General features: G+C 37.8%; 1 protein-coding gene across 1 annotated transcript in view; it reads left to right on the forward strand.

The window, feature by feature from the left end:
• The window catches only part of USH2A (usherin), an 893,901-nt gene that overhangs the window by 612,344 nt on the left and 261,770 nt on the right, over positions 1–19,787 (forward strand). The window contains exons 45-47 of the mRNA XM_043484771.1: positions 7,771–7,980; positions 9,298–9,500; positions 13,809–13,921. Of these exons, the coding sequence (XP_043340706.1) occupies positions 7,771–7,980; positions 9,298–9,500; positions 13,809–13,921 (526 nt within the window). The remainder of the gene's footprint in view (positions 1–7,770; positions 7,981–9,297; positions 9,501–13,808; positions 13,922–19,787) is intronic.

The raw sequence follows: 19,787 nt of genomic DNA on the forward strand, positions 1-19,787 counted from the left end.
TAGTTTCCTCCCTCTCTTTCCTTTCCTTCTTCCTTCCATGAATATTTATCCTTGACATTTTTGTCCCGGGCACTGGGAATGCAGAGATCAATGACATAATTCCTGCCTTACATTATCTCACTGAACTCTGGAAGATTCATAAAGTTGAAGTCATCACTATTTAAAAAGTTTAAATTCACACAAAAATCATATGCCTCATCTTGATCTCTTAATCAGAAACCACCAGATTTTGTAGCTAGATAGTTGACTTTGAACTTATCCTGTTCAGGTTTTAATACATACAAATCATCCCAAACCTCACCTCTTTTAAAAGCACCCACCATCATTGGCTCACCTTGTCCCTCTGCTTCCCTTACCACTGGTCCAGATACCAGAACGAAGAGACTGGATTTGTCTGTCCACGGGCTTCCCTCTTATTCATGTGTGTACCTGCTGTGACCTGACCTGCTTCCCTTACATATTACAGATGTGGTCATCTAGAAGTCCATCTCAATAATGACTCACTCCAAAGTTCTCGTGTCAGCGCCATCCAAGTCTGTTTCTCTGTTAGTGGGTCCATGAATGACCCCTCCTAACTCAAATGCTCCCTCTTATATCACCAGCTACTCTTGTCCTCATCCCCTAGATAAAGACTTTCTCAAATTCTTCATGAGTGTTTTTTCCTCTGTAACTCTCCTGTTGGTGACTGCATCTATTCCATTGTTGCAAATTCTCCTAACTAGAAAAATGGCAAAATTCTATGAAGCCATGAAGGAATGATTTTTAAAATCAGGTTTTGGGATCAGGAAAACTTAAGCTTGAGTTCCAGTTGCACTATTTTCTAGCACTATGACCTAAAACAAGTCACTTAACTTCACTATATCCTAGTTTCCTAATTCAGAATAGGAGGATCATAATAACTGCCTTAAAATATTGTGACAAAAATGAAATAATATATGTTCAGCAGTTAATAAGCATTTAGTATTGATATAAAGTATTATTCTATCTCTCAAATGTTCACAGTGCTTTTAGCAGCAGTTTTATAAAAACAAAAAATGGGAAGCCATTTCTTTTATTTGTTTCTGTATTTTTTTAGGGGGGGTTCTTTTTGGGGTTTTGTTTTGTTTATGCTAATCATTTACAGTCCTTTATTCAAAACAAACAACTTGTGCGTGTGTGTGTACGTGCATGTGTGTAAACATAAGTTTTTATTTCTCTGGGATAAATGCCCAAATATTCAATTGCTGGACTGGTTGGTAAGTCTAGGGTAGTTTTGTTACCATTTTGCCAAACTGTTTCCCAGAGTGGCTGTACTGCTGCACACTCCCAGAACAATGAATGAGTGACCAATTTCTCTGCCTCCTGTCAAGCATTTGTGTTACTGCTATTTTTAGAGACTGCATTTACCAGCCTCCTTTGCAGTTAGTTGTATCCATGTGACTGTGCTCATGCCAATAGAATGTGCAAAGAAATGATTTGTGTCTTTTGGGGTCATAACCACAAAACACTAAGAACGTGCCTATTCTGTCTTCTCTCTGGACTAGACCATAGACACAGCCGTGTTCTCTCTTTAAACTCTGCAGGCATGGCCAACACCCTTAGAGATCCAAAGCCACATAAGAGAAAGAACCTGGGTTCTTGAACGACCACATGGAGCACAATCTTATTCACCTACTTTGAGGCTGTTGTGTGAGATATAAATTAATATTTATTTCATTTAAATCACTTTATTTAAGGCTCTTTGGTTACAGAAGTTTAGGTAACTAACTCTGTCTCTGTTTACCTTATCAGTTCACTTCACAAGCAGGAATGTGCTGTCCTTTTTCCACTGCCAAATATAGAATGATGAATAATTAACATATACATTTCCTTTAAATACAATATTTCATATACATTTCCTTTAAATACAATATTCCCTGGCAGATTATTGAAAGAAGTCAGAACACAATGAGAGACTGAAGGACCTGGGGGTAGAGAGGATTGCAAATGCAGATATTTGTTTTAGTTGCATAAACTAGATAAAAGGCATCTATCTAGGGGAAGATAAGGAGCCTGACTTGAATATAGCTCTGGAGAATTTTCCCACTTCTTCATGTGAGCACTTTTACCCTCAGCCAGAGTAAAAAATTTTCTCAAGAAGTGATAATATCAAATTTTCCAAGAAGTACTTAGTTGTTGACACAGAACTCTTCACCATAGAACCTGGGAATCTGGACTCTAAGAATCTATGAGCAAGATAAACACTTCTATTATAAAATAGCCTTAGTAAGGTCCTTCCAGATTTTTACACTGAGGCAAAGTTACCTCCCATTGAGCCTGCTAATGAGAAATGACTGTGGAATTCAATCCTAGACAAAACTGGAGATCCTTTGAGTGGAGTGGCTTACTCTAATTGCTGGAGATTAGGGCCACAGACTTTTTTGTAAAGTGCCAGACAGAAAACCCTTCAGGTTTTGCAGGCAATATACATTCTCTGTCACAACTACTCAACTTTGTCATTGTAGCATGAAAACAGCAATATACAATTCTTCAACAAGTATGCCTGTGTTCCAATAAAAATTTATCATGAACAGTGAGATTTCATTTTCACATGTCATGAAAAACTACTATTCTTTTTATTTTTTCCCCAACAATTTAAAAGTGTAAAAGCCATTCTTAGCTCACAGGTTATATACAAAGAAGTGGCAGGCCAGGTTTGGCCAAGAGGATAGATTTTTACTCAAGGTAAAAACCTGAGTTTGCTGACCCCTGTTCTAGCTGATAAAGATCTAAAGGACATAATTGATATTGATAACAAACTCTAAAAATAATCCAACAGGGTTTTCCAGGTGGTGCAATGGTATGCAAGAGACATGGGTTTAGTTCCTGGGTCAGGAAGATCCCCTGGAATAGGAAGTGGCAACCCACTCCAGTATTCTTGCCTGGGAAGTGCCATGGACAGAGGAGCCTGGAGGGCTACAGTCCATGGGGTCGCAAAGAGCTGGACACGACTGAGTGACTGAGCACGTGAGCGCACACAACACAAAAATAATCCAACAGCATGTGCAGAGTATAATCCTTTTGCAAGAGGACTTTCAACCAGCCTAGCTAACAACTGTTTTAAATTATTTGAAAACCCACTACAAAGGAGAGGGACTTATTCTAGATTTGAGAATTTGCTATGGCTATGATCACATTTCTGACCTAAACATGGACAGCATCATCAAAAAGTGGCATTTAGTAACAAAGATTGTATCCATGGCTTATAACCTTCTTTTTCCAACTCACTGAGATTGACCTGATGTGCTACAGTAGAGCAATACCTACTCATAAATTTCTGTGGTCTATAAAATATGGGTTACCCAGAACAGGATTAGAATACCTGAGAAATATTTCCCAGTGTACACATTTTTAATGTAATCTCATAGGAAATCCTCATGCCATCCTGTTGCTGCAAACACAAGTTAGTATTCTTAGCTTAACTCCAAATTATATACATAACTCTAGTTCAGACATTCACACTTTAATTTAAAAGTAAACCTAGTGGCCACAAAAACACTTCAAACTCAAGAAGTCTCCAGTGAAACAACAGGTTTCAAATCCTCCATCCCATAGTTACATCTATATTTTCTGTCTTGTTTCCTAGGATTCACACAAGAACAAAAACCGAAATCTGAATTTTATTTAAAACTTTTCCTCATCTCTTTCTATACTCATCCTGGGTCACTTAAGGACCTTGGCTCTTTCCATTCAGGACGTCCACATTCCCTTCCTTGTGCCTTGAAGTCCTTCTCTTGCTGGGAAAATCAGAGACAATCAGAGATGATCAACTGGTCCTTAATACCGCGGGTCAGAAATGGCACAAACTGGTCACATGACTTCACTCAGATGCAAGGAGCCCAGAAAATGTAGTCTCCCTATTTGACAAGAACAGAATCACATGGGTGTTAGTGAATGTTCTGGATCTTCACCACAACTTCTATCTTCTGTAGTGATTTTTCAAGTTTCATTGCTGCTAAGAGTGGTTAGTGATGTCTTTCTCTACTTTTCTGAGTCTTTTTATTTTATGTTTGATCACAACTGTTGTGTACTCTTACTTTCCTTGCCCTTCTTACCTGCCACCTTCAATGTTTGGTGTATAAATTATTATATAATCATTTTTACATAATTAATTTCTCTAGTTTTGATATTTATCATCAATTCTTAAACTTCTCCAGTCTTAAGTTCTGGAGCTTGCTTCATCTCTTTGTCATTTAGATAACATTATTGGAAAAATTTTATAATTACAGTTAAGTAAATAAATGAGCTACATGTTCTCTTAGTGCTCATATGGTCAGTTGTGTCTGACTCTTTGTGACCCCATGGACTGTAGCCTGCCAGGCTCCTCTGTCCACGGAATTTTACAGACCAGAATACTAGAATGGATTGCCATTTCCTTCACCAGGGGACCTTCCCAACCCAGGAACTGAACCCAAGTCTCCTGAGTCTCTTGCATTGGCAGTCAAATTCTTTACCATTATGCCACCTGATTTTTGCTTAAATAAGAACATGTTTCTGCTATCTTTGCACATTCTCTTTTACCTACATAAGAAAAGTTTCTGTCATATTTGCACATAAATATAATGACTTAGATGTGTATGAAATTCTTGGATCAAAATATTTTACCTCAGAATTTCTTGAAATTTTTCCATTGTCTTCCACATTTAATGTTTCAGAAGATAAGTTTGAAAGTTGCCTGATTCTTTTTCTCCTTTGCAGATTGTCTTTTTTATTTAGTTGATTTTCAAAATGTCATAAGTTTCTGTATGTCTTTGGATTTGTTGCCATTATTTTCACTAATACTATATATTAATCTATTCAATTTCTGGATATAAAACTTCATTTTGAGTCATGTTTTACGGGATATTTTAGATCCATGATTATTTATCCCATTTATTTTTCAAGTCAATTAGATTTTTTATTCTCTATTTTCAATATCTGTAAATTTTGACTTTCATTGCCTTCTTCTTACTCATTTTCCTTTTTACTTTTTCATATTGTTCATTTTTAACTCCGTATTTTTATACTTCCAGTGCAGATTTTAATTCTGACAAGCTTTTTAGGTTTTATTGCTTTCCTTTCTTCTTTAAGAAGGTCATTTAATATCTCTGTTTTCACATCTGTCTTTTCATAATTACAGCTACATGTTTCCTAAAGCATCTTTTTCACAAAGGCATGTCCCTTTTGTTATTTTTAAGAACATCATGCAAATGTTTTATAACACTTCCACTGATTCACATAGAAGTAGTATATGAAAAACAAATTCTCCTTTTAAGGTTCTAGAAAATGTTTCACTTATGCTATTATATAAAGAAGCCTTGTAACTCATGTTTTTCTCTTTTAAAAAGGAGAAATATATTCCGGTCCAGTTTTTATCAATCCACAGGGAGGGTGGGATTTTCTGGGAAACTTCTCATTCCAGTTATTTCAATTTGAACAGTGTTCCGCTCTCAGAGTCGACTCAAGGTCAGCAACCTTGAATTTTGCTCTGGCCTGTAGAACTGAAGATGTATCTTCTGTCTCTAAGATGGTTTGCTGTCTTAGAAAGAGCCCACTGACATTTGAAAACCTTGTTTGAACAATGTCAAAGGACACTTCTGTGCATGTACCGCTCCCAGAACTTTTCATAAAAAAAACTAGGAATATGAAGATGATTTAATCTGTTTAATGTGTTTCAACTAGTTTTCTGTGTTTTGGCCTCTGCACTGTAATGTCAACGAAGGGAGAGAGTGGCAAGCTGAAGCAGATGTTGGTGAGAAGCAGGGTGGTGCAGAAATCTGGCATTATTGCCTGGAGATGCTACCTGCTTCTGGTTAGAGGAGCCTCTGTCTCATGCAGTAAGATATAACTAGTGGAAATGAATCCCATCTTTTCCTTTCTTCTTTGGGGCAACAGATTTTGTTCTAGTTCAAGGAGTTGACACATGGCACATGACTAAGAATGAGCATTTAATGGCATTTCATCCACCATTGATATATGATCCTCACTCATCTTGAACTTACTGTGCTAGTCCCAATATTTTCAATGTATATACACAAGTTCATTCATTGGAACTTGACAGAAGAGATTTCAGGCACATTTAATAACTGTGATTAAAGACCCATTTATATTTTTAAGTAGAATTTGAAAGTACTTCCTTAATATTATATCTTTAGGACTTGAATTTCTAAACAGCCTGCTCATGTAGCAAACTAAAATACAAGATGAACTTCAAATCTACCACAAGTTCCTTTATATCTTTGCTGCCATAAATTAATGAGGAATAGTACTGTAGGGCAGCAGAAAATAATTCTAATGATAGAAGGAACTTTTACTCTCACAGAACCCCGTTGCTTTGCTACACTTGATGAATGTTATCATTTGGAAAAATATTGAGAGACATGAAGAGCCGATTCCTGAAAATGGGTAATAATGGCCTCATTATTAAAGATGCTGACATTTGTGACAGCAGAGAAAAGAAACATTTCAATTCCCAGAGTTTTCCAAAGTAATTACTAAAGATCGCTTACTATAAATTCTTTCAACTATACTGATATACCAGACCTTTCTAACTATTGCTGGATGTTAGTTCAATGCGGTAGTGCATTCAGGAAATAAAACAAAACAAAACAAAAAATCAAATCAACATTCAGTTTTTGTGTAAGACCCCCAAGATCTTAACAAACAATGATTCTTAAAAGAAAGTCATACAACTCCCCAAACCATATTCCTTTCCATGGCCATACCCAGGATCTCATATACTTGAGACACTGTACTTCAATAACCATGCAGAGAAATGCCACCTCCCCCCCCCATCCTTGCTTAATTTTGTGGAACAATTTTAACACAAGCGTTTACATACAATTCAGGAGCTTTCACATACAAAACTCCACCTTTGTAATCCTGATACAAATCAAGGTGATAGATCCTGCTTCAGATCTTCAAAAGCAATGTTAATGTAAGCAGAGCAGTAATTGCTTCCTAGCTAAGAAAATATGGCTATGGGGTGTTCTATATCTTCTTTTCAAAGCATCAGGGTAGGAAGATCACAAAAAGCAGAACTTAGTGAAAGAATGGAGAAATTGTGCGGAAAGGGAAAAAGAAAACAATAGACTGGACTTTGAAAGAGCTTGTCTACATCACAGAGATATGTGAACTAGGAGAAAAGGATGAGAACCTTGATCAAAATTCAGATATCATCCTAGGATCCTTAAGGAGAACATACTACATTACTCTGGTACATCAAGAGTGTACATAATAGGGTAGCTGTCTAAGCAATCTTCCAGGTGTTTACCAGAAGATTTTGTTAGCAATTCTAAAAATTCTCAAGTTTTAGCATCTGTGTCAGGACATACCCTCATCTATATTAGCATAGATTTCTTCTTTAGAACCATTACTTATGAACAGAGGTTTTTGTTTTGTCTTTGTTTTTGTTTTTTTGCCCTGTACTGCATATTTTTACTTTACTCTTAATTTCCTTTTTCAAGTGTTAATCAAAGTTTTGAAGATTAGTTGAATACTTATAAGTAGCATGATTAAAATATTTAAAGGAAATTTAAAAGTTTGTTTTCCTGTGAAGTTAAGAGTCTATGCAATTAATTATGAGATACAGATAGAATCAACTTTGTTAAAAATAATAATAATAAAACCCAGCACTTTTCTAAGGAAAGTTCTGCAAGCTTTCCCCTTTTCTCATTCTAGGAATAGGTAATGATAGAGTGTATTCTCTGTCTTTCCCCCCTGGGCCCTTTTATATCGGCTACACTTACAGTGCGCTGTGTTTATTGTTAACAGCTTTTCAAGACCTACAAGGTGATGTTGAGTATTATACACTTTTTTGGAGTTCTGCTACCTCCAATGAATCTCGAAAAATCCTCCCAGATGTAAACTCTCACGTCATTGGCCACTTAAATCCAAACACAGAGTATCGGATTTTCATCTCTGTTTTCAACGGAGTCGCCAGCATAAACAGTGAAGTGCTGTATGCAACCACTTGCGATGGGGGTGAGTCCAGATTTCAAGGGAAACTCGGCTTCAGAGATGCGAATGCAATTGATTGATTCTCGCTGAGGTTGAGATCAGTCATCCTTCCATTATAAAATTTCCGGTGTTGGAGGGAAGGGGGTTGGAGCTAAAATGCTTAAGTGCTGGCTGTCGTCAAGTGGCAGATCAATAAGTGGTCCCACAGAGACAGCTGCAAGGCTCCAATCACTGGGTATTAGCCCAGTTTGTTCCTGTTCTTTTCAGCCTGTGCTTAGTTGGGAGCTGAAGTCACATCAATACATGGTGACATTTAGAAACATTTTTTTAAGAATTGCTTTCAGAAGCAGGATGCTTTTCACAACGACAGCCCAGCACAGGGAGGGCCCTCCCCGAGTCACCGGAAATGGGAGGTGGAAGTTCAGCCACTGAGAAAAATTGCCTGTGACTCATTTCTAAGCCAGTTAGCAAGGGGGAGGAAGCGAGGGAAGCAACTTGTGAATCTGAAATGTGTTTGGAATGGTCTTTCTAATCTTTTTGGCTTTATAAAGTCTCATTATAAACATTATAATATCATTACCTCCCAAGCAAGCGTTCCAGGTCATTAGCAGAGCACTTTAAGTGTGGAACCCATTTCCCTTCGTGGTGCCAAAGGTCGACACCTTTTGTTTATAAAATAGAATGGATCACAAGGACAATTTTTCAACTAGTTAGGATGGGCTCTTATGATAAAAATAGGTCTTCGCATAGTTATTTCTGACAAGCTTGAGTAATTGTGTAATTTAACGCCAAGCAAGATTTTTTTTCCTAATGTTAGATTTCATCATTACCTATGGTAATCAACATTCAAAATCATTTACATAATGACAATATTGCATTATTGCTTCATATTGCTTGAGTTACAAGCTAGTAACATCAAATGATTTTTCACGTTCCACCAGCCGCGATGTATTTGAGTTTTATTTTCTGCTTAAGGAGCAAATTTTCTTTTCTTTTTCCCTGGGAGGTATGGAGTGAAGGGATGGGAAAAGAGACAAATAATAGATATGTGTTAGTGGTGCAGATGGGTGAATAATTTATCATCATATCCCACTGGTCACATAGTATTGAAGATTAGCACTATGCTGGTGGTATAAAGCATTTTACCACCAATTCTTATGGTTTCTAACTGAGAGTATAATAAGCCAATTTCCAGAGGACTACAGACTGTGATAACTTCATCAGAGGAAAGCAGATAAGCAACAAACCCTTTGCTCGACCTAAATACTAATCTGCGTTTAGTTTAACAAGTGCTTTTTCAGAGACAGCTGGAGTTTATTCAGTTTCTTCCTTTAATTCTAGAGCCTCAGGGCATGCTTCCTCCAGAGGTTGTCATCATCAACAGTACAGCTGTCCGTGTCATCTGGACAGCTCCTTCAAACCCAAATGGTGTTGTCACTGAGTATTCCGTCTATGTAAATAATCAGCTCTACAAGACTGGAATAAATGTGCCCGGGTCTTTCATTCTGAGAGAGCTGTCTCCCTTCACTATCTATGACATCCAGGTTAGAACGTTGTTTTCCAATGGTTAAGCTTATGGGTGTGTTAAATAAAACTTGCTGGGTTATGTCTCTTAGTGGATGCCTTCCACCTTGGTTACAGATTATTTGTTTGGTGGGGAAGAAGAGAGAAAAGAGGGAAATTGATTGCTGTGGGCAAACACAGGAGTCACTGGAGAGGAGATAATAGTAATATGGAATGTGATGGTGAGGATGGTGATGGTATTTTCACTGGCAAAATGAAGCAGCTCAAGTGTTTGCAATCAGTCTTGCCAAGCAGCTTGCCTTTGTCCTGGTTCTTTTACTGACATCAGAATCACAGTTAGCCTATGATTAGAAAGACATTCTTTCTTCTCCAATTTCACCATTTACTAAATTTAATAGCTTTAGGGAAGTTTTATAACCTCTGTTGGTGTCAATTGTCTCTTTCGTAAGAACAAAGGACTAGATGATTTAAAACATTCTATTAACCTCTAGAATTCTGTAATTCTGGATGCAACAACAGCAAAAATAAATGAATATGTTCCAGATAAAAATATTAAAAAATTTTATTCAAGCATGAAAGAAAAGCGTCTGTTCACCCTTCAACAAATGTTCAATGACCCTCACCTGTATGAAAACAATTATATTTAAATTTGCATTTGGTCCTCTTTGAGGATCTAATGAAGTCAGTGTACACTCTCCTAGAAAAGTATGTGTATATTTATATGACAAAAGTTAGCATGCAGTTTCGGAGAGTGCATTGACCATTTGAGAGTGAACTCCTAGGTCTCTTTGAGATCTACTGATCATAAAAGTAGAAAAAATATAAAGGACACCAAGGCATATAAAATAAGAAACTTATCCTCAAGAAATTGGGAATCTTGTTAGCAGGAGAATATAAAAGATAGCAAGGCTAAATGCAAAAATTAATGATAAAAACAATGTTTCAGAAGCTCAAAGTTTATAGAGAAGGGTTGCCATTTAGTAAATTTTTGAATAAACTGTGCACTTCTGGGACTTCCCAGGTGGTACTAATGGTAAAGAACTTGGCTGCCAATGCAGGAGACCTAAGAAACACAGGTTCAATCCCCGGGTTGGGAAGATTCCCTGGAGAATGGCATGGCAACCCACTCCAGTATCTCTTGCCTAGAGAATCTTCTGGACAGAGGAGTGTGATGGGCTACAGTCCATAAGGTCGCAAAGAGTGGGACACCCCTGAAGCGACTTAGCATGCATATATGCATGCTAGTCTGACTCTTTGTGACCCCATGGACTTTACAGTCTGTGGAATTCTCCAGGCCAGAGTACTGAAGTGGGTAGCCTATCCTTTCTCCAGGGGATCTTCTCAACCCAGGGGTTGAAATGGGGTCTCCTGAATTGTAGGCGGATTCTGTACCAACTGAGCTTTTGGGAAAGCCCAAAATTTGTAACAACTTTGTAAATAATTTTCAGAAGATATTAAGCATGAAATTTTTATTTGACCACAGAAAACTTTTCACTGGCTCTGTTCATTGAGTGAACATTCCCCTATCCCCTGTTCACTACATTTGAAAGTGAAACATTTGTAATCATCTAGTTACAACCAATACATTAACCTCTCCCACTACTAGGCTTGGCATCCTAAGAAAATGACATATAAAGATATTTAGTAAAAGAAGAAAGGTACATTGCTTATTTTTTAGTACATTCCGTGATTTTCATCTACCCACCTGAGTTTATCTTAGCATGGATCAGTGAACTGGTATTTCTCTTCATGAATCTTAGAGGGAATCTGTATGTAGATGTAGATCATTGATCACATTGTAAAATAAAAATCACATTCGAAATACCTAGAAATGCAGCTTAATGGACAAGTTAATGTAGAAAGTTATGAAAGATTTACTGTATTTTCCTCTTTGGGGCCCTGGTGGAGAAAGCCAGCTGAGTCCTCGAAAGGCAGCATATTCATTTGCTTTATCAGGACTCAGAATACATCCAGGGTGGGGGGGTTGGGGGTGGTTGTGGTGAGATCACTGGATTCTGTGCATGCCTATCCAACGCCAGCCTTCTAGCCATGAAGCAGGGGTGGATGTGTAAGCATTCCAGGCATGTTCCACTCTGACAGGCTTCACTCAGATCTGTTTGTTTGAGTTGCTAATGGCCTGAAGTGAAGAGAAGTGAAATTGCTCAGTTGTGTCCGACTCTTTGTGACCCCATGGATTATACAGTCCATGGAACTCTCTAGGCTAGAATACCAGGAATCAGACCGGGGTCTCCTGCATTGAAGACAGATTCTTTATCAACTGAGGTATCAGGGAAGCCCACTAATAGCCTGAAGAGAGTGTATTTTGATCTGATACAAGGAAACAGATGAGGAGACAAAAGACCAAATTAGAATCTAATACTTAAATTTTGTGACTGGTGACTAAGATATTCTTAATAACTGTAAGTATATTTTTGTGACCCTCCTCCAAGTCCATAAATACTGTACTTGAAATAGTTATTGCATTACTGGAAATTTGATTTGTATCAAATTTCAAAGATTTTTATTTATGATGTCAAAGATAATTGGTCTCCATTTAAAATGTGCACTTAACTGATAGGCCTAATACTTTAAAACTAAGATTCTCTTTACTAACCCCCTCTATAAAATAGCCATTGATTTTAAAGCAGACATGTAGATGCACCACAACATCTGTTTTTTAATGAATCATTCTGCATAGACCTTTCTAAAGGGACTACTCATTCAATTTTTAAATTTTTTCTCTTTAGTATTAATATGTAAACCTTTATATTTGTGTTTCATCTCCATGTTATACAACATAGCTTTAACACCAGAAATATGCCCCAAAGATGGAAACTTGGAGTATTACATTAATAACAAAGTGAAAAAGTATTGACACATTTCTCTAAAATCAGAGTAAAAGCTTTCTAGAGAATTATTTGAATAGACCTAAGTAGTTTATAACTTAAAGATGTGCTTATTATTTAGATAATAAAACAATTAGGGTACAGTAAAGCCTGAATCAAATAATTTCATATCTTATCAGCTTGATCATATTCCTTGAGCTCTCTGACCCTTCTATTTGCAAACTTATGAAAACAGAGTTGTGAGGATTCATTAAATTATTTGCTCAAGTATCCATCATAATATTTGGCACATAAGAAGTTCAGCTGAGCTAATTTTCAGTTACTTCACTATGCACCATATAGTCATATATTTCCCAATATGTGTGAAGTTTTATTATCATTAATACTATCACAGCAAGTATATTCATCTCCTTATAAGTTATTTGGAATTTACTGGACATGCTTTAATGTTAGCTCAGAATACTATATGGCATAAATAAATCACTCAACAGCATTATAAAAATATGCCTCAACTCCCAATTAGGTGCCCCATGAACAAACCAACATAACTACTATATACAACAAATACCACATTTGTCTTTCCTCAAATGCCCATGGAAATTCAGAGAACTGCTTTGCTTTAAAGTTCAGTATTAGTGTTTAAGATTGATCAGCATGTAGTATCCTCCATTTATGTATTAGATACAGAAAGTAAATTATCATTGGTAAAAGTGCAGTTCCTCTTTGGTTTAACCTTTAATGGAGAGCAGAAGGGTGTCACTTTATGGATGGTCCACAAGCAATCTCTTACATGTTCATCTGTCTCTCCCCTGCTCTTGTTGAATATGTTCTTTGTGTTACTAATGCTTGATGAACTCAATTTCTAATCTTTAGTTATTCCACCCTCCTTGGTTTTTATTCAGATTAGGTGGCAGAATTAAAGGGTGAGTGATGAGTTTCTGCTGTGATTAAGGTAGAAATACAATTGCAGCTGGAACAAATGGATATAAAATAGCTCAGCCATATTGAAAGTCTTCCCTAGACCTCATTTTTCTTCCATTAGAGATTACCATTGAGGCTATTTGTTGTCAAGTGTCAAGGCTTCCAGAAAATATCATCATTACCCTACCTGGTTATAGATCCAGAGAACAGTATGCAGTGATAACATATTATGCTTGCCAGCTGTCAACTAAGCATCTTCCCTTCTTCCTTAGTTGTGCTCCAAAGAGATGAATATGTCTGTCTGTTTCTGAATAGTTGGAACTAGAAACTAAACATTACCATTTGAATCACTATATCAATTGTCCCAGGCTCATTTCCAGACTCTATTTTGAGTTTGTTCCATTGGACTCAACATAAAAAAATTAAGACTTAGTAAACCCCAAGATGCCATAGAGAACTATAAGAAACACCTGTGAAATGAGAGTGGGTGGGTTTCAGTCCATCAGCAGTCTATATTTTGAAAGTAGTTGCAATTATTATTTTCTAAACTAACATTTGCAGGTTGAAGTCTGCACAAAATATGCCTGTGTAAAAAGCAACAGAACCCAAATCACCACTGTGGAAGATACTCCAAGTGATATACCGACTCCTACAATTCATGGCATCACTTCAAGGTACCAATTCTTTATCAGTTAATCTAAAGAACTGACCATAAGCAATTAAAATAAAAATCAAAGCTATCATTCCTGCCATGACAATCTCATTTAGTAGATTACTATGTGTGTAAATCAAATTTTTTATATTATTAGGTATTGATCCTCAATGGACACATCCCATAACATTTAAGCTTTGATTTTTCTGATTGTCCAGCTTCACTTCCTTTTACTTAGTAATCTGTGAAAAATGTTGGAGTGCATGGAAAAGTTGTCCTTCAGTTAATTCTTTTGTGAGGCAAATAATACAGTTTTAATTAGAATGACTACCTCTTAATTTAACCTCTTTGAAAGAAATTAGACTTAGGTATATCAGATTTTCCTAAAGCTAGAAATAGCTGTAAAATAATTAGGGGAGATAAATTATTGGATAACCTTTACGATTGTATCAGATTCTTCATGGAATCCCTTTATTTTTGTGTACTCTTTTGTTGTTGAGCAATGACCATGGTTTGAAAGTGATCCTCTTTCAATTCAAAATTAGCAATTTAAGAGGAAAACAACGTAACATCAAGGTTTCCAAGTCAAAAGTAGTATGAAATTTTCGCCTCTCTGTGTCAAGTCAATGGTAGAGAAAGAAATCTGAGTATTCCCACATCATATTTTTGCCCTAACCAAATGAACTGCCTTTCATCTACACACACACACGCACACACACAGTTACGTCCCATATACACACATGCACACTGACTGAAATAATCAACATGTTATAAAATATTTCAATTCTGAAGGATTCCTTTATGACATATTGAAAATTATAGGTCTTTTTAAAATCATTTCAAAAATAATCTATACTGATTTGGAGAACTAGTGATTAAAATAATTAGAAAAACTCAAATAATTGAATTCTTAGATGTTCAGGGCAAAAATAGTCCTTTCTTCTTGAGTATATCTTCTATCAAACACATGATGATATCTGTCTAATGTGGGGTGCATGCATGCTAAGTCATTTCATTGGTGTCCTACTCTGCGATCCTATGAACTGTAGCCCTCCAGGCTCCTCTCTCCATGGGATTCTCCAAGCAAGAATACTGGAGTGGGTTGCCATGCCCTCCCACAGCTCATGTGGGATATGTTAATTAATCGATAATTCACTCAACAGATTTTTCTCATCTATCCACATGATTGCCTACCTTTTTGGGGGGAAATGGTCAAGTTTAAGGGACACCAGAGACCTTTATTTATTTTTTCAGCAAACATACTTGTGGGTATAGTAATATAAGAGGCAAAAGTAATACAAAGTAATGTAAGATAGGGCTCTAAATTTTCACAGTTCCAGTCAACTGTGGGAGACGTTGCCCTAAACAAACATTTATAGAACAGAGTGTAAAACACTGTAATAAAAAAGTTTATAATGTGCAAGAAGTGAATTAAAAAAAAACAAAACCTCAACTCTACTCATAATTATCAGTGAAGACATCATGAAAGATGTGACATTTGAGTTCATTCTAAAGAACTCAAGGAAGAAGTATAAATAGGTAAGTGGATGTTGTCAAATTTCTTGTCTGTTAACATCCCATGACTCAAGCCTAGATGAATGGCATAAGGGAATATGTCTTAGATTACATATTTATATGCAGCTAAAAATGTGTAAGGTTTTTCAGAAATTGAGCAAATATCCATTTGAGACTGTCTCTAAGATATCTTTAAGAAGATTCTTGTGGATGACAACAGAAAAAATATTTTTAGTTGGGTTTAAAGATTGCTTCTCCCCAAATATATTAAATTGGTGCCAAAAATAATTAAAAGGGCATATTTATTTTTTTAAAAGAGCAAGAAAAATGACAAAGCAGATGACAACAAGAGAAGGTAGATTGTTAACACAATTATGAAAGCAAAATTTGCCTTGGGAGATGCACTTGCCAAAGTGGTAGTTAGCAGAGGGAGATGATGACACAAACAAACAAATTTGCTCTGCAGAGAACCTCAGTGTCTGAGCACTTAACAGACTTTCAGGTTTGTGAATAAGGGCAAGAAGGGATAAAGTTCAAAGCTGAAATCATGGGATTAGCTGAAAGTCTTAAAAAAAAAAAAAAAGTGGTTGGGATCTATAATTAGTCGGGGTTCGCCAGGGAAACAAAACCAAATGTGAAAACTCAGGAAAGCTTGGGGTCTAGTCCCAGTCCATGTCCAAAGTTTTGAGAATTAGAGGAGATAATGGTATAAATCTTGGTCCAAATGTGAGAGTGAGAGAAGATTGATCAGATCAAGTAGTCAGTCAGAGAGGAGGAATTCTCCCTTCCTTCAACTTTTGCTTTTACTCAGACCCTCAACTCATTGGAGGGTTGAGGGTAGAACCCACCTACACTGTGAAGAGCAATCTGCTTTACTGAGCCACAGATTCAAATGCTTACCTCATCAAAAACAACCCTGCAGACACACCTAGAAATCATTTTTAACCAGATGTCCTCGACCTTGTGGCCCAGTCAACTTAACACAAAATTAGCCACTACAGAATTCAAGGTCCCCTACCTCTATATTATTCATCACAGCATTGATTTCTCTTTCTCTTTGTGGCATATTCCACCAGCAGGAGATCAGAAGTTTTTTCTCAAGAAATTGAACAGAAGTATTTAGGAATTAGGGCTACTAGGCACAGTGGAAATCTGGAATGAGGGGCAAAGGTAAAAATCATGATAAAGTGTAGACTACAATCAGAATGATGGTGCCTCCGCTGCTTTCCCCAGCTCTGGTTTTACAAACAAATATCCAGTCATAAATGTTTCCATACAGAAGGGCATTCTTCTCTGAAAAAGTCTGAGTGACTCCAAATAAAATACTTCCATAAACTAGCAGATCAGGATCCCCTAATAGAAAAGATAACTTGCCACCTGGTCACACAGTAGGGAATTTCATCCTAAAGCCCCACTCATATATAAATCTTCTTGTCACCTTTTTTATCTCAAAGATTAAAAGAAACAAAATTAAAACAGAGAAATAATTCAGTAGACATAGAGACAATGCAAGATGAGGAAAAAAATACATAACAACCTCAGAGGGATAAAAAGACATCCTCTATATATAGAACAACACTAAAAAAAAAAAAAATCCTACTTGGAAAAAATCAAAATAAAGTAGGACTTTGGGGAGGGATATCTCATGGAAATTGTCTTAACTTTTAATTAACTGAATTAAGACTTTGGAAGGAAGTTTAGTCTCTGAAAGTGCAAAAAAATCAAATATGTTACTAAAAAAGAAATTAAGAAAAATCTTAAAATCCAGGAAATCAACTATTTGGATAGTAAGGGTTCCAGAAAGAGAGAAAAGAGGAAAAAAAGGGAAGAAAATAAAGATGACAAGAAAATATTCCCAAATCAAGATACCAGTAAGTAGATTGCAAGGTGTTATAGATGCCAGAAAAATGACTGGATCATAACCACATAAGGGGATATCATCTGGAGATTTCAAAGTACCAGGTTAAAAAATTGCATTCAAAAAGCTTCCAGGGAGAGAACAATATAGCAGAGCAGTAGGTGGACGTGGAGTACATCTCTCCCCACGGATGCATCAGGAATGCACCTTCAGACACAGAAGTGCATGCAGAACACCAGCTGAGCGCAGACAGGAGTACCTGACCAGCGGAAAAGAGTATGGAGACCCACACAAAACTCGGCAGGACGAAGGAACTAGGGGGAAAAACGGGAGTGTTAGGAGGACTGGTCCTGCCCTCGGTGGGTGGCAGAACTGAAGCAGGGGTCTGATCCCCATATCCGGGCAATTGTCTGAGTCAGAGGAGAAACTTTTAAGGCTGAGAGTGAAACAGCTGATCTGTGGCAGCCTAAATGGAATGAGAATCAGACAGTCCTTGCTGCAGCCACACATTCCCTGGACAGGAATGCAAGTCTGCTGGAAGGTGCAGCGGTTGGGAACTGGAGTTTAGGGATTGTGGAGCAATCCCAGGGTGGGGGCTGCTGTTGAATGCAGAGATGGTTCAAGAGGATGTGAGGGAGGAGATTGTGGTGGGAAATGCCTGTGGAGGAAAGCCAGGCAGCCATGGAAACAAGGCGATACTGCTGAGTCAAGCCAGGGGGTGGAGCCATCACCATAGCCTCTCTTTCCCCCAACACGCCAGCATCGGCAACTGAACAATAGAGAGGCTGGCCCATGGAACGCCTGACGCACTGAACTACAGAGTAGGACCCCACGCAGGCGCCCCTTTAAGTGCCTGACATGCAGATCCACAGAGTAGGACCCCAGCCAGGGGGCCCCTCTATGTGCCTGAGGTGGGGGACAACAGAGAAGGACCTCTGAGTGCCTGAACAGGCAGAGTTATGGAGAAAGACTGGCCAAAGAGGCCTTCTGGTCGCCAGCTACAAGAGGCTCAAGAAAAACTCTGCTAGGGCCATAACTCCTGTGGTGGAGGCAGTCCATGTCCCTGCACACTTAGCGTTGCCAGGATCCCTGAAAGCCAAGTGGCTGTGCCACCTTCACGCTCAACTCTCACTAGGGCAGAGCTGCCACAGGCCAAAAAAAGTCTTGCGTCTATGCACACAGGCTCACTTTGGTCATGTCCAAATCTTTGCGACCCTGTAGACAGTGGCCTGCCAGGCTTCTCAGTCAGGGGGGTTCTCAGCAAGAACACTGGAGCGTGTTGGCCAATGCTGGTTGCCATCCCCTTCTAGAGCACTCTCCCTCCTGCTGCCCTAGCCGCCAACCCCCTGAGTACCTGGTGCTGCCAGAACCCCTGCAACCCAAGCAGCTGCACCACCTCCACACCTGGCCCTCTCAGGGGCAAACCCAAGTCCTCCAAGGCAGCCTCAGGAGCAAACCCCAGTGACGACCCACATGCAGAGGTGGAAATAAAGCCACAGTTGAGACCCAGGGTCAGTGTGGCTAAGGAAGAAGACCCAAAACCTTCCCACCAGCTGTACAAGCTGCAGATTCAATCCACACGATCAACAAGGCGGGCTCTGTGTCTATGGAATATATAAAAGGACATTGAGAGCTCCCACAAAAAGAACACACAGGAGTAGGACCAGGTTAGAATCTGAGCTGCCCCCACAGCAGGTCCAGAGATCGCTACAGTGTTGGAGGGCGTCCTAGGGAGGTGAGGTGGATGGTGACTCCCAGCGAGGGAAAGGACTCTCACAGCACTGACTCCAGAAAAGCATTTATTATTCTTGTGTTTTGACTTGTTCTGTAGATTCTTTTGGATTTTTTTCTTTCTTTTTTCTCCCCCTCTGTTGTAGTTGTTGATTTTATTGGCACTATGAAATCTAATTAAGTTTTTGAGGTTTCTTTTTTTCTCAGTCACATTTTTTAATTGTTATAAACCTTTGCCTCTACATAGCTCTTTTGCAGTTCTGTGGAGTTTTCCTTTTTTCTTCTTTTTTTTCTTTTCTTAGTTTTTTAGACCTATTTTTTTTTCTACATTTATTACTTTGTTTGCTTTTCCTACTATTCTTTCCCCCTTGCAGTTAATTTTTAATGTATATAAATGTTCTTTATCTATATATATTTAACTTTGCATATCTATTCTTTTCTTTCTTTCCTTTTCTCACAACATATTTGTTAATTTTATTTTCATTGCTTTATTCCCCAATTGGCACCTTGCTTTAGATTTGTTTTCCAGTTTGTGCTTTAGTTAGTTTTGTTCTTAACAGTTAGATATAATTTTTGGTTTCCTTCATTTCCTGGGTCAATCTATTGTACTTTATTTTTATTGAACTGTTTTGATTTTGCATATGGTTATATATGTGTATGTGTATATTCAGTCACACTTTTTATTGTTGTTATAAACCTCTACCTCTACATTGGGCTTTTGCAGTTCTGCAGAGTTTTCTTATTTTTTTTTCCTTTTTTCTTCTTTTCTCTTTTCTCCTTTTTA

Source organism: Cervus canadensis, chromosome 13, assembly GCF_019320065.1.
Source record: "Cervus canadensis isolate Bull #8, Minnesota chromosome 13, ASM1932006v1, whole genome shotgun sequence".
NCBI classification, from domain to species: domain Eukaryota; kingdom Metazoa; phylum Chordata; class Mammalia; order Artiodactyla; family Cervidae; genus Cervus; species Cervus canadensis.